Here is a 15,284-nt window from a genome sequence, read left to right on the forward strand (position 1 = left end):
AACTATTTCCGTGATTATTTTCCTGTTGGCTTGAAATAAAATATCCCTCTCTGCAGCAACTACTGCAACTTCTGGATGTGTGTCCCTTCTAAAGCCACCTTCATTCTTCAGCACAGCCTGAACTCTTTTAATCAAGCTTTCTACTAATGTCTTTGAGTAGTTTTCAGAAATAGTTATCCAGGCTTCTCGAAGGACATCCAAACCTTTTCTTTGGATGTTGTTACGTTCTCTGTCCAGACGTTCCCACATGTTTCAGTAGTGTTGAAGTCCGGGCTCTTGGTAACCCAAGACTGGTAGTGAGCCACTGTGTGCTTTTCTGTCCAGGTACGTTTTTACTGCATTGGCAATGTGTTTGGGATAATTGTCAAGCTGAAAATTGAAGTTGTTGCCAATCAGATGCTTTCCAGATGGTATTGCATGGTGGATAAAAATCTGATGCTACTTTTCTGTGTTCATAGTTCCCCAACACCACTGTCTGAAAGTGGTAGCTTTTATTGGAAAAAAAAAAAAGAAAGAAAAGAATTTAAAATCTATGCTATACATCATGTTAATGAGTGTGTCTGTGGTTTTAAACTGCGAAGACAGTTATTTATGTTGTTTTGCTGTTTTACACTCGTGCATTGTAATAATGGCTGCACAGCTGACTATGAATCAGGCTATTATAAATTAATTGGTCAAACAGGAGAACATAGGAGAAAATTAGCAACATGATTTTTGCAAACACGTTCTATTAATTTCTCAAGTGTTACAAAGCTTTGTTTCCTGTCATGGCTAATTGGGATATTGTTTGGTAATAAATACTGCATGCCAAAGTAATGTGACAGGTGGCCTGTTTAGGCTAACATGCTGCTGTAGCTGTCTCCTCTCTAGTGTGTAGGATATATCAGGCAGACAAGTACCTACTTTTTAGGATTTGGAGACACCCGGCACCCACGAGGGCTGATCATGACGTTCCAAGCTGTCCAAGACATGCTAGCTCCATTTAAAGACTCAGTGCTGTGACTGTGCTTCTGTGCTGACGAGCCCTGATGAAATTGTTTGCAGAGGTGTGATGGACAGTCGAGGTAATTATTCTGCTTGAGATATGATGATTAGGCATTGTGGTTGAGCACTCACATGCTCGCAGTATTTTGTTGAGTTGTTTTGAAGTGTGATGTGCCTCCTGCCAGGTAGGTAGAGATTCTCTAGACAGCCCATTCTCTCACTGGCCTCACTTGTTGTGACGGCTGCCATGCTGCCACTAACTATGGTCAATCAATAGATCTTGGTTTTAAACTCTAAGAGTTCATTTCTAACTGTTCTCAAACTTTTCTCACTCTTTCTCTAAAGCCTGGACTCCTAAGTTGTATTTATCCTCATGATGCACTTTTCTCTGCAATCTTGTCTCTGATATTTACTTTCATTTCTTATTTTATTTTAATATGGTCCTTGTGATTTTTATTTTATTTTTACCTCTTTGCAACCTTGAGCACAAAGCAAGAACCAATTGTCATTTACAGTGAAATAATTAAAAAGGAAGGTGTCTCAGCAGATATTTGGTTGAGGATTAAAACTAAAAAGAAACATTGAACTGAACAACATTATATGCATGTATATTAACAGTACTGTATATGCTCTGGAAGCATTTTCCCCAGGTAATGTGTTTAAACGTGTATAAGCAGTCGCTTGCTGTGGTCTCCAGGCTTTACTTGCAGCAATATGTCAAACCAATAACTACCTACATCATAAAATGACAAGTTTTCGCTATTCTTCCAAACACTCCCAATGAGTCACAGACTCTTAGCTGGGCAATGGTACCAAGCCCCAGCGGTCCGAATCTCAGCATTTTCTTTATTTGCACAATCAGATCGGGTGTTTATTTATTACCCTGACTCATTGCATTATAACATAAAACTGCAGCTGCAGACTTTTCGCGTGATAGCAATTCGACTGTTAAGCAAGCCTCGTGCAAGTTCAGATGTGCAGTGGCCTCGTGTAAATTTGCATATTTGAGGCATTCCACTGATTTGCAGCATAGAAGCAATTAAACTAAAGGATGTCTCGAGGGTCCCCACCTGGTTTGAACCCAAACAACCTCTTTGATCTCTCTTAAGTGGCTGCATTCACGTTGCCAGACCTTATCTGAATAGAATTCAATTATTTTGGAATTCATGCACCATCGTCAAAAGAGTTGGGGAGCAGCAGCAATCACTGCAGGATCTTGGATAAGTTGGGAAATTGTGGATCACTCAGGATCTGTGTCGTAACACTGCCCCCTCATGGTTACAGAGACAAGAGAACTGGTTCTCTTTCACACTGCACATGATCGGACTGTGTTTGTACAACCTCACGCACTCAGGGGTCATTACCATTTTTCTTGTCTTACAGTAGTTAAATCTGTGCACCTGCAGGCAAACACAAAGGACATAAGCAGCAGAGAATTATGTTTTGGGCTTTTGTTTTGCCCTTCAGAACGCCATCTGCCTGCGCCTTACGTGTTACTCATGTGAATCGCATGCGAACGAGACTTACAGCTTGCCCACAGAGGCACTCTTCCAGAGTTCTCATCCTTGCAACTGTGTTTTGTGTTGAGTAGGTTAAAGAAAGCTGAGGGCATTATACCTTGGGCGCCCATCTGCTACTAGCAAAGATGCAAACATATGGTGGCAGTAAAGCAAAAGCACATAAATTCAGAGCTGTGTAAATGAATCAAATTTCTTAATATCACTAAATTACCATTTCTATGCTTTATGTCTCCTAATCAAGCAGGATGAGCTGTTTTTAAAAAAAAATATTTTTGTTATGCTGCATGCTGTATAATCCTTCCATGCACCTTCTTCACTTTATTTCCCATCAGATTTTTTTGGGCACACTAAAATGAAATGCATGAATCCTTCACTGATTGTGTCATTTTTCACACTGTTAAAATCAGTTGAAAGTTTTCCCAAACGTCTCACTGACTTTTCATTTACTACTCAAATGAAATGAGAGAACTATTTGTCTTGTGCGATCATATCTAAATGCATTTGTTGACATAAACTACTGATGCTTCTGTCAAATGGTGAAACTTCAGTGGCTTTCCATTCAAAAAGTGGATGTTAACTTCATGCAGAAAGTAGACTTCATTGTTTATTCAAATGGCATAGTGTCGATAAGAAACTAGCTCTTATCACCTTTGTTTTTGTTAAAATAAGCATTTAAGTTTGATATCGTTAGACTCTATTTGAATAATTAATTATTGCTCTCTAATCTACTGCAGGGCCACAAGTGTCTGTCTTTTTAACTGCTTTTACGCAAGACCATCACTGGAATATTATCTCCTTTATTTTAGCAGACACAGCCTTAGAGAATCAGCCAAGAAAGCATACTATCTGAAATCCAAAAGCACCTACACAGGCTATTATATGCCTTGGCACAAGAAGGCGTACTGCGTGTTTATTGCACATATTCTGTGACAACAAAGAGCAGAAGGCACTGTGGAGGAGAGAATATAGACTTGGGGAGAGAGTCTTGACAGCCTTTAATCAAGATGCTCTGAGCGGTCCTCACAGCGTTGTTGATGTTGACTAGTTGTTTGTCTCCAGTCGGGTTTTCTTGATGTACTTTCAACTTTTTCAAATCCATTTTTTAACATAGTAGCAAATCACAACAACAGTCATCTCAAGGCGCTTTATATTGTGAGTTAAAGACTCTACAACGATAGAGAGAAACCCCCAACAATCAAAAGACCCTCTTTGTTCAAGGACCTGGCGACAGTGGGAAGGAAAAACTCCCTTTTAGCAGGAATACACCTGCGGCAGAACTGGGGTCCCTACCTGCATCTAAACACTTCTTTTAAGGCAGGGCTTTGTTTCTTGAAAGATGAATTTGAAAAATGTAATAAAATAACCAAGAATTTAAGCATACAGCAACAACAAAAATGTTAATCTGCTTAAGGGGGACAGTTTCCATTTTTAGTGAGTAAATAGAATCACTAGCATTTATTATAGATTGCAGTAATCGAATGCTGAGATTTGGGATCACAAGTACACAGGCTATAAAGTAGTAGGGCAGTAAGCAAGGGGCTTAAGGAACCCTCAGGTGACCCAGACATACTTAAAGGAAATAAAAGGCAAACACCAGAATTATTCTATTCTAAGCACCCACCTGGGTCATTTTCTTATGAAGCTAAAATAATCTCAAATATTGGTTTGATGTCACTTGTGGAAGATAAACTGCACTAACCTCCATCATAGTGTACAGCCAAATAGCATCTGTCACTGTCTGCTATCCAGAAGATTTGGGGGGGGGGGGGTTAAAAGAACTATTTCTTAGAACTGTTGGCTTATTTACAACCTATTTGGACTTCAGGCTGCTTCTTTCTTCAAATGTTGTGAATAAATGAAAAAAAAAAGCTGTTGTCCCATGTCTGACCTCTGACTACAGTGTGATGGGATAAATGTGGTCAAATTAGTTATTATCCTGAGTAGTCCATCGCTCTCATAACTGGCTTGATTGTGGCTCAGTGGATGTGATTATGTTCAGTTAGCAATTTCGTCAGCCACTCAACCATTTGCTCAGTTGCCTGGTCAACTGAAGAGTCTCAGTGGCTGAACCACTCAGCCAGTAAAGCAGCCATCCAGTAGCTGTAAGAAAAGTCCAGCCAAGAGGGCAGGCTTTCCCAAAATTCTGATGAATTCCAGATGAGAGCCCAGACACCCTGGCTTGAGAAGAGAACACACACACGAAAAAAAAAAAAGAAAGAAATGAAAGTAGATGAGGAAGGGGGGGGGGGACAAAAGAAAATTGAACACAGTGAAAGATGATCCTATGCACAAAGCCTATGAAGTGGAAAGGAGGGTTCTCATCCATCGTTGAGATGTTCATTTATGACTGAGAGACAGAACTCAGAAAGAAGGGAGTGTGTACTGATTTGTACGAGTGGATCTTGGTTGTGAGCATCAGCATGGCACAGTGGTGGACTTTACTCACTGTTGTTTACCTGTGCAGCTACTGTGCTGCCAGTCAGCACCACAGGAAAGGTATGTTGGCACACAAGCTCTGGTAATTAGGTCTTAAATGCGCAATTATTAAGAGTCTGATTAGTGTCTCTCTATTATGAGATAAATGGCAATTTTATCACCATTGAGTATATTTGCATCAAAAACTATTCTGTTTTCATTTGTGGGATCATTTAAAATATTACTAGAAGACAGAGACAGAGTCAAATTGTGATGGCTGAGTCCTGGTACGAGTCTGTGGTTCCAGCTGTGAAAGAATGTGTTTATCCTCTTCAGTTAGCAGGAACATTGCAGTTTGCAGGACATCAGCAGATCGTTTTCCAGCGAAAAATGACTGGCCTGTTGTTACTGGATCTACTCACTGAGGAAATTCCTTTCTCATCACTCGCAGGCCTTGAAATCTGTAGACAAGTCACATGACGCTGAAGCCAGCAAAAACAAAGAAAGTTCAGAATTGTTTACATTTTTATACCATATCACCAAAATCCAGGAAATCATTTTTTAATCATTGTTTTATTAAAAGTTTGTAAGACTTTTTTCCCCCTTCAGCAATAAATCAAAAATCCAAAGTGACACTGTCAATAAAAAGTTTCTGAACATGCATTAATTGTCTGTGTTGTCAACAACTGCCCACTGCTGCTGAAAACAAGAGCAGAAAGAAAGTGAAGCTAATGTTCAGAAATGTTCCTGGAGTTGAGGGAAACGGCAGTTCTCTATTTACAATCTCACTGCAAGCAGCTCAGTTCACACTGGAGTGGATAGCACAGCATAGAATCAGTCCAGGACTGCTCTGTTTACATGTACAGGCCAGCAGCCGCTCTTTCAGTGATGAGGATGTGCACATTCAGGACAGTGAGGAGCACTGATTTGGGCAGCCATCGCTGAATCCAAGAGAGAGCCTAAGAGTATATATTTCATCATTCATCATCTTACAACGATGTGGTTGTAGCCATTCAGCGCTCTGTGAATAGCACTCATGACAATCAGTCATTGGTCAGTTTGCAGTATGACACCAGTATGACAGTCTAACATTGTCATACATAACTGAAAAGTATTCCCAAACTGGTTGGCAAGTACTGTCTTTAGGTTTGTGTCTGTAGGTGAAATCAACAGCGAAGAGAGTCCTGCACCAAAAATCTCTTTGTGATTTCTTTGGTGATTAGCAGAATTTGCAGTAAAGACATCGGATTGTCTGCAAACACTAGGCACAGCTTTTAACTTGAAAGTAAATGTTTCCTGCTTCTGTCTCACTTTTCACAGTTTCAGTACTGCTCGGCCAGCGTTGGTGAGTGTCAGGGACTTTCCATGCAAACTCTACAATCTCTGTCTGGCCTTCAGGTCTGGTTTGGTCTTCAACCAATTACTAAACCACCAACAAGCCAACAAGTTTTAGGAAGTAGTGAGCAACTGATCTGCGATCATTCTGTGAATGGTTAAACAAGTGGTCACCCGGTTTTGGACCCAGGGTTTTGAATTTTCAAGTTCAGAATTCTTTGTAGTTTTGAAGTTATGTGATCTTTGGATTAGGTTTCTGTTATTGTTAGTGTTTAATTTTTTTACTCATTAATTCCTTTGTGTTTACAAGTTTTGTCTTTCTAGCCTTGTTATTTGTTCCTTCAGTTGCTGTTAAAACAGTAACTTTAGGGTTGTTTTTAATTAGTTCCCCTTTTTCTGTTCCTCCTTCTGTCTCATCTCTGTTTGTCTTTGTCACCTTTGTCTTCATGTTCACTCCATCTTGTTGTCTGTCTTTACTTTAAAGGGTTCTGTTTTTATTCATGTTGAGTGTAGCTTTTGTTCCTGTCCCTGTCCTCACTGATTCCCTGATTGGCTTCAGCTTGGTTTTGGTCCTCACCCGTCTCCTCTTCCTGCATTACCTTTTGTATATATGTTGTCTCAGTATTCCTTTGTCTTTTGTTGCATATAGTTGTGTGTTTCCTTAGCTTTGTGTTCTTTGTGTTGGATTCCCCAGCTAAATGCTTCGTTGACTAAAGGATTTTTGGACTTGACTTTGGACTTTCTGATTCTCTGAAATAAGAAGCATTGAAGCTGTTATTATTTAGACCTGTTTTCCTGTTTTGCTTCATCAGATCTACAAAACCTTTAGACACATAGCGGTTCATGACATGACTTCAACTTTAGTAGTTTAGCAGTTGCTGGTTGCAAACCCATCTCTTTAGTTGGAATAAGACAATAGAGCTATTGAACACTGGTACTGAGAATAGATACCCTCTCTACTTTTAAGATTAGGCCTAAAACTTTCCAATCTGATGAAGCTTAGTTACAGCTGGATCATGTGACCTTGAATAATCTCTTCTTGCAATAGGTTTTATAGGCCTCTTCACAACATTAGCATATTTTGAAAAACAATGTTAAAGGGCACTGTATGTAAACGTGACACCAACTAATCACAGAAGAAACTAACCAAGTGATGAGTTGGGAATGTGCCCAGGCTTGTGTGGGTTATTAAAGGCTAAGCTCACACCTCCATGAGGTGGAGTGTGGGTGATGGGGAACCAGGAGAAACTGCAACCTTTCTCCCATATCTCCAGTTGTCACTACTGTCCCCAGTATATATCAGCTTCCCTGGCACCACTGCATGACTTTATTGCAGCTGGGCTTTACTACTGCTGGCCTCACAGTTATTCGGAGTATTTATGATGATCTGTGTTTACATCATAAATGGTAGAATTTAAATCTCTCTCTCATTACAATACTGTCATGGATTGGGATTTTACAATTTTCTATTATTTGAAGATATAGTGAAATGTAGAAGATGGTCCATTGCAGGGAAGATTTCATTGTATCCTGTGTCCTTTTCACCCTCTTTTATCGTACGCTGGAGGGATCCAGACATTCATTTGGGTTTTTTTTTTCTGTTTTTGATTGTTTTTCCTTCTCTCTCTTTCTGTCTTCGTCAAGACATCCTTCCAGCCAGGAGTACCATTTAGCCCAGCTAATTAATGGATCTTTGTTGTTCCCTCATCTCCTTGCAAGCAGTTAGCGGGAGATTACAAGTTCCCTGCCTCTACATAATGACACTGGGGGAAAGCCTGCCCATCCAAACATTGATTGTTTGGAGCGCCGAAGGAGGGAGGGGAGCATGACGGGTGAATGGGCTTAGAACAAGCAGCAGGGAAAGCTGATATGTTGTGATAAAGGACATCAGCAGTATATTAAACTTTCAAGCTGAAAATGAGAAAAAAGAAAAATTTGCTCATAAGAATGAATCACCTCGTGATGGTTTGTTCGCCTGCACGTTAGCCGACCCCTACCTCCCGACCCCCCACCCACCAAAAACAACTTCATGGAAAATCCAGCTCTAACATATATGGACAGCCTACCTTCACCAGCCTCCTCACTTACATGTGATAAAATCGTAGTGATTAAAGCTGAGATGTCACTTTCACATTCATAAATATTGCACATTAACGCGGCATAATCAAAGATTTTGCATAGCGGTTGGTAATCAAAAATGACTAAATATCATTATTTCTCCTTCACTATGATAAATTCCTGGATTTTATATGTTGTCACTGCAAAGTTCAGTACATTTTCTGCACCATTAATCATCTGTTGTTGTCTGCCCTTCACCAGCTGTGTCGAAATATTTCTTTCCCATTTACTTTATTATGCACTCTATTTGGTCATCCATTGGGGAATGTGAAATTCCACAGTGACATATTTTTGTTCATGCAGTTCCTCAAAGCTAAAATCCACAATGCAAAGATGACTGTCCTGCAGCTGTCCTGCAGTGAGGGCAGGCGCTAAATGACAATAATTTATTTATTGCTTGTAACAGAATGAACAATATCTTGAATATCTATCCTGCAGTGGCCTCAATTTCTCACATCTGTTATCTCTACCTGACCTTCACAACCACCTGTGCTCCTTCATTAGCTCCTTTCTACGTATATGTGCCCTTTTTCTTTGTTATTGGCCATATTGTCAGTCACAGTGTCTCAAACTTATAAGCTAGTTCATTTTCATTGTAATCTTTAAGCATGATTCATTTAGATATCCAGTGTGTGCCCCTACCTATCTTTCCTCTAAGTCAGTATCGCCCTCACAATATTGTGCTGGGAGAAATCGAACAATTTAATGGAATGACTAGAATTACTGTTATTGCCTGTGCACATATACACTAATGCAGCTCCAACTATAACAAGCTATAATATTTTTATTCCAAAGTGCTATTGGAGCTGCTATAAACATAAAACACACACTTTCCTACATGCCAAAGGACTATTGTAGTAGTAGCAGAGCCTTTTTATGTAAATTACAGATTATTAATTTTAGATGTAAATCAGCGCTGGGCTGGCCTCCAAGCTGTCATTTCCCCGCATCGCCTCAATCCTTTAACGATATAACCCTTGTTCTAATGAGCACCCTCGGGTGTTGTATTGTTTACTTTAGCAATGGCCCGCTGAAGCTACCGTATCTATTCGGTAACTAATATGTCTGCACAGGCATCGCTCCTCAACAATACCTGATGCATTTGGGAGCTGCATACTCAATGAGGAGTATACATTTTCACCTACAAGTTGTCATCCACTTAGAGTTGGATGTTAGTACTTGATCTGGGGAAATCTTCTCTCTACTTGTCTTTGGTGTTTGGGGGTTGGAACAACTGTGCATGTTGCATATTATATTGCTTCAGAGTCACTCTTCAACAAGTTCAAACTTCTCCATTAGAAGTGTTTGAACTTTTATTGATTTCTGACATTATGATGAGGGTCGTGAACAGCATTTCATCTGCATTTGGAATTTACAATAAGTACATATGTTTTGATCCTTGAAACCCAAATTCATATTATTGGAAAAGGTGGAGTTAGACAATGTTTATTTGAGATTTCACAACGTCTGGCTATGGCCCCTGACGGTGGGGCAGGTGGAAGGACTGAGGTAACATGCTAAAGATTACACAGATGTGCCAGATTTTTGGAACCCCAACATGGAAATGTGGAGCTACACATTTCTTTACATTGAGAGCAGTGGCTGTGCTGCGAAAGGGAGGCCAGAGCTGAGACTGGCAGTCGCCCAAGCAGGAAGCAGGTACATAGGGAGCTCTGCCAATTTGTGTGGCTTTGGCTGGCCTGACAATTGCTATAAAGCTAAATGTATCTGGCCAGCGATGCTGCAGGCAGTCAAGCTGATCATTACTGCAGAATTGGTGAAGCAGGAATCCATAGATGCCACTGTAGCAGAGAGGAAGGATGACATCCAAATTCACATGAATGCCAGTGTTTATATACTGTATACCTCATTAAGATCTCCGTGTGTTGGCTTACACGCTGAATGGAGTACTGGACGGCAACAGAATATGGGTAGCAATGGAAAAAGAGAGCTGAACAGCTGTAGAACCCTAGAGGAAGTTTTACCTTAATTCATTATACTGTGAAACCTCCTTCCTTTGCTTAGGCTGCTGCCCCCGCGACCCGGCCTCGGATAAAGCGGATGAAGATGGATGGATGGATGGATGGACCTCCTTCTGTGCAAATCAAATTTGATTTTCAGTTTCTTCTCCTGATGCTACATTAACAAAAATGGTTCTTGGAGAGATAACAGAGATACACAAAAAAGTTTTCAAAGTCTGGGCAGTATTCAAAGTTATATTATTACAAACAGACCCTGCACATTCTCGTGTGACTCTTAATCTTTCTTTATTATAATGCAAATGTGTTGCTAGATTAAGGAAGTTCACAAATCATTTCTTAGACACAGCTATGTTATTTAGACAATTTAGACCATAATGTTATTTTTCATTTTAGACCAGTGAACTAATTGACTCGATTTGTAACAAAAGTTGTAAAATGGGATTAACCATATCAATTCTTGTGTAATTTAACTTACCCCAGCCCTTTCTCTCTGTTCCCCTTCCTTCTTGAGAGCCACTCTTCCACTGAGACCATTTCTGATCAGGCTTCAGTGATCGGCAGACCGATCAACTGAAGGACCTGATGAATCTCCTCTAGATCCTGTGCTAGGCTTCTGCTGGATTTTTCTTTCCAATTTCACATCTCTATAGAGCAGCTCACTCTGGTGGTCCAGAATTATGAACTCTGAAGTTTCATCACACTGTACAATGTGTATTTAAAAAGAATTTTAAAAACCTCTGAATTAGGGTAAAAACAAAATATTCCAAAATAGCCCCGTGCTTAATTGTTAGTACATCAGATACTTAGGAAAGTATGTGAGTAATGTTAGCTGCTGTCCACCTCTAGATGTGAGGTTTAGCCTCTTGTTATCACTTCCAGGAAAATATGGATTTTGCTCAATTTTATCACAGAAATGAGGCGGCAGCAGCAACTGTTTCTAGCTGAAAGTGAGGGGTTTCATTCCAGCCGTATCAGGACACCTCACATTATGAGATCCCCCGTCTGCTACACATATGGGCTGACACTTTGAAGCCTGACCAAATGAGGTCAGTTACACCTGCCCTTCCACGAGTCAATAAGCAGATATCGCACCTCTGGGGGCACCAGGCCGCTGGTGCTTGTAGCAACTGTGGCTCAGGTCAAAGACCAGTTGATCTCTTCACAGCTGGAGCCCAAGTCTCAACCACATACATAATATTTGAACAGTAATGAATATGTGTTTACTCAACCTCTGGCCCTCCCGCATAAATGTCACAATAAATAATGTCCTGCCTTAATTTTTGAAAAGGGAGATTCTATAATCCAATTTTTTCTTCTTGTGTGTTCTAGTGCTGTACCCATCTGCATACAGGATAAAACGGGGAACATATTCACTGATCAACCCCACATTCCAGCACTCGGTGGAGGACATCAAGCTGCTTTTTGAGGTCAGTTAAGTTCTTGCGGCCCCGAAATAGTTCATGAGCTAGTGTTTCTTTAATGGAAACCAGTATTCTTAGAATGTGCACAAGACTTCTAAAAATAACACATTTGTGGCCTCACCCTGCTGATTAGAACAAAACACTGTGTACTGCTGCTGTGCTCCTAATCATTAGCAGGAATGTGAGATATTTTGGTGACATTGATGAAAAAGATATTTTACTTTCTTATGCCATCTTAGGCTCATTTCAAAATATTTAGATGATTAGGCTCTTTGGAACAGATTGAAATAGCCGTTAACAGGACGTGACCTTGCTAGCAACTCCATTTTTCAGTTAGCTGCTTATATATGTGAATGTGAATTTAGTGGATGCCTATCTATCTCCCAGATTCTGCTGGGTGGAATGCAGATACAAGGTGATGGACACACCCTGCTGATTCCAGATGAGGAGTTGGCCTCCCTGAGAAGTGTGGAAAAGCTGGAAGTCATCTGTGAGGAAGTACTGCCTAAAAGGCTCTCCGACATCAGGCGTCTGACGGCCGAGCTCACCCAGCGGCGCCAACCTCTGAGCTGGCAGGACTTTGAGAGGACAGTGCTGACGTTAGTGTACACCACTCAGACCCTGGCTCGTATCACCAACAAGCACCAGAAAGAGATATGGACCGACACCCTAATCCAGCTGTTCCAAGCTCTTCAAAAGGATCTCAAACCCTTTTGAGGAAAGAAGTTGTCCATATTTTTTTCAGTAGTGGAGATGCCGTTTATCCATGCCATTTCCAGTGTCCTGCAAAGTTTAAAAACAAATTAGATTATTATATTGCTTTTTATATGAAACTATTTGTATATACAAATACAAATATCAAAAAATGTATATAAAATTATATAAGCAATTAAATTTTTAACCAAAAAATGTAACTAAACTCAGGGTCCAAACTCACTTTTATCAGCGCTTTCAAACTTGACTTCCAGTCTTATCTGACTGGGCTAATTCCAATTAAGAGCTCAAACCACAAACTCCTGAAAAGTTATATCATGTGCTTCTGTTTTGTTTTGTTACCCTATGTGAGGTAAATAATAAAATTTTAATTCTCAAAAGATCAGCGTATCTTACTTTTCTATAAACTTATTTAAGCACAAGTTTAGATCAAGCAGACCTCAAGGTCCCAGTACATCAGCTCATAGCTGAGCTGTCAGATGATATGGGCTTGCAGAGATCGGCTGCTCTCACTTTCCTGGATTTTGTTTCTGATCATGTAAATCCACGGCATCAAATGAGACTCAACCTTCAGCAAAGCGAAGTGGTCATGGCTGAAGTCCCTTTTCTTTTAGCTATCAACTCGAAATGTAATGATCATCAAAGACGGTTTGTCATCATTTTGCAGCAAAATCTGTGTATAGTCTATCCCTACAGTCACACCAGGTATTTTAGACATGTTTCAATGTCCAAAATTACTATGCATTGACCCACCCCCTGAGTCTAGAATTCCCCCAAACTATTTTAGAGTGATTTACAGAGTAATTAATCATAATCTGCAGCAGTTTGAGTCACAAATATTCTCACAATATAGGCTATTTAGGCTAACTAGATTCCACCTACACATGATTAATATCATAATACAATGACATTGTAACAAACCATCAGTCTAATATCCAAAATATAAGGTTTAAACCAAAAAAGCCAAGCATACTAATAAAGGTAAACCATTAACTACTATTAAATCTGTTTTTGAGCTAAATAATGAATTACTATCACGTTTCTTAATGAACTAGTTCTGTTTTGTTACTGCATCAGTTGTGTTACGTCTCAGCTCCCGAGTGTGTGTTTGTTTTACGCTCACTAATGCATTATTTCTGAGCCCACTTATTTGTACATCGTGAAGAAATCAAATTAAATCAACAATGCTTTTGAGCCCCGCATATGCATACAAGCCAGAGGATGGCCTCATTAATCAAGTGCGTCCCGGTGTGCTCAAATAAACTTCTCAAACTTAGTTTAATGAAAATACATCACATAAGTACACACATACGCGCAATTACCTCAAAGTTTTTCCTTCTGATTTTTCTGATTATACTGATCTTTGACCTACTTTCAAAAAAAATACTAAATCAAAGTGGTACATTAGTTTGACAACTCCATGGGAAGTCACCTCAAGCCCCCTGCCATGCCTGTGTACATGTTTGATGCCATCAGATAACTTTAGAAGGCGTAAGATGCTTTGCTCTGTCTGGAAAAGATTGCTCAGCTCATTTGATTTGCCACTAAAAGCCCTTTGAATAAAACCCACGGATTTATACTTAAGAGTCTGTGTACATCAATACGCTTGATTGCATTTCTGCAGTCTGTAAAATATCTGATGGATATGTGCTTCAGAGCTACCCATTTCCCCATTCATTATGGGAAATAGGTACTTAAGCTTTTGTGCAGTTCACTCATCAAGAAGGGGATAGAAAGCAGATATCTGGTTTGTGTTGTTTTCCCTCCAGAGTTGATTAGTTTTACATTTGCTTACACCTTACAGTATTTTGCTCAATTCATACTTTTATGTAACCGTGGAAATGTTCGTCACTCCCTGTCACCCAGATCGCATCTTCAGTTGCAGCTTCTGTAAATGTATACGTTAATCGCAGCATTTTCAGTGTCTTTCTCAGCATGTCAGCATTCATTGGCACTGACTAGAGGGGGCTGATTAATGAGGAAGTCAGGAAGACTGCAGCAAGGAATTTCCTTCCAAGGCGACGGATCAGCCTTCACCCTCGGCACCACTCTAACTATAATAGTGACCGATGAGTCTTGCATTTGACACGGCTTGTTTTTTGAACTCGCTTTGTCAGTTTACGTTGTTTAATGCAGATGTTATAATTTTCAAGCAGATTCCATGTTGCCAGTGACTTTCCAGACTGACTTAGAGAGGAATTGTGAGATTGTGGAATATTTGCCGAGCCTCTAATTAAATTTTGCTCTGTTATCACATTCAATATACAAAATATCGGGGACATGACGTTCCATTTGTGCAATCTAATCCTTAATTGTCATAAAGTTTTAAAATGATCTCACAAAGTGCTCTGCTAGGCTTCATTTCCTTCCCCTTTCTCTGTGATTGTGGTGCAGATTTAATAAGAAAAATCAGGCTTTTGCGTGGATTATTGACTTATCAGTCTGCTTCATGAAAAATGAGTCTGCAATATTTTATTCATTTAGAGTATTATCCCTAAATGTCAAGTGGAGCCCTCTGCATGTTGAGAGAGCATCACCAAGTGGCTGCTGACAGAACTGCTCTCCTCATCTGATACTGCATGTCTCTAAAGTGTCCATAACGCCCGTATCATGTCTTCATATAGGATCATTTAGGATATTTCTATACAATCACAGCTTAATATACAAATATCTGGTGTATCATTTCTCATGTTTTAACAGAAGCTGTTTCATGTCTACAGGACATAGGATGCTGTTTAGTATAGTTTGTTCAAGCCAAAACTGATGAAAGGGTTGTAGCATAGATGTGTTCTAAA

General features: G+C 39.9%; 1 protein-coding gene across 2 annotated transcripts; it reads left to right on the plus strand.

Moving 5' to 3' along the window:
* The first annotated feature begins 334 nt into the window (after positions 1-334).
* fam180a (family with sequence similarity 180 member A) lies at positions 335-13,991 on the plus strand. 2 transcript variants are annotated; one of them, XM_082510758.1, is made up of 3 exons: positions 335-1,064; positions 11,684-11,781; positions 12,163-13,991. In XM_082510758.1, the coding sequence occupies exons 1-3, from the start codon at positions 1,052-1,054 to the stop codon at positions 12,490-12,492; spliced, it is 441 nt and encodes a 146-aa protein (XP_082366884.1). In that variant the 5' UTR covers positions 335-1,051; the 3' UTR covers positions 12,493-13,991. The 2 variants fall into 2 exon arrangements, with proteins under 2 accessions (XP_082366884.1, XP_082366883.1); XM_082510757.1 differs by lacking the exon at positions 335-1,064 and adding an exon at positions 4,785-5,000.
* The last annotated feature ends 1,293 nt before the right edge of the window (positions 13,992-15,284 follow it).

The sequence above is a fragment of the Aulonocara stuartgranti genome (assembly GCF_965226115.1).
Source record: "Aulonocara stuartgranti genome assembly, chromosome: 17".
NCBI lineage: Eukaryota > Metazoa > Chordata > Actinopteri > Cichliformes > Cichlidae > Aulonocara > Aulonocara stuartgranti.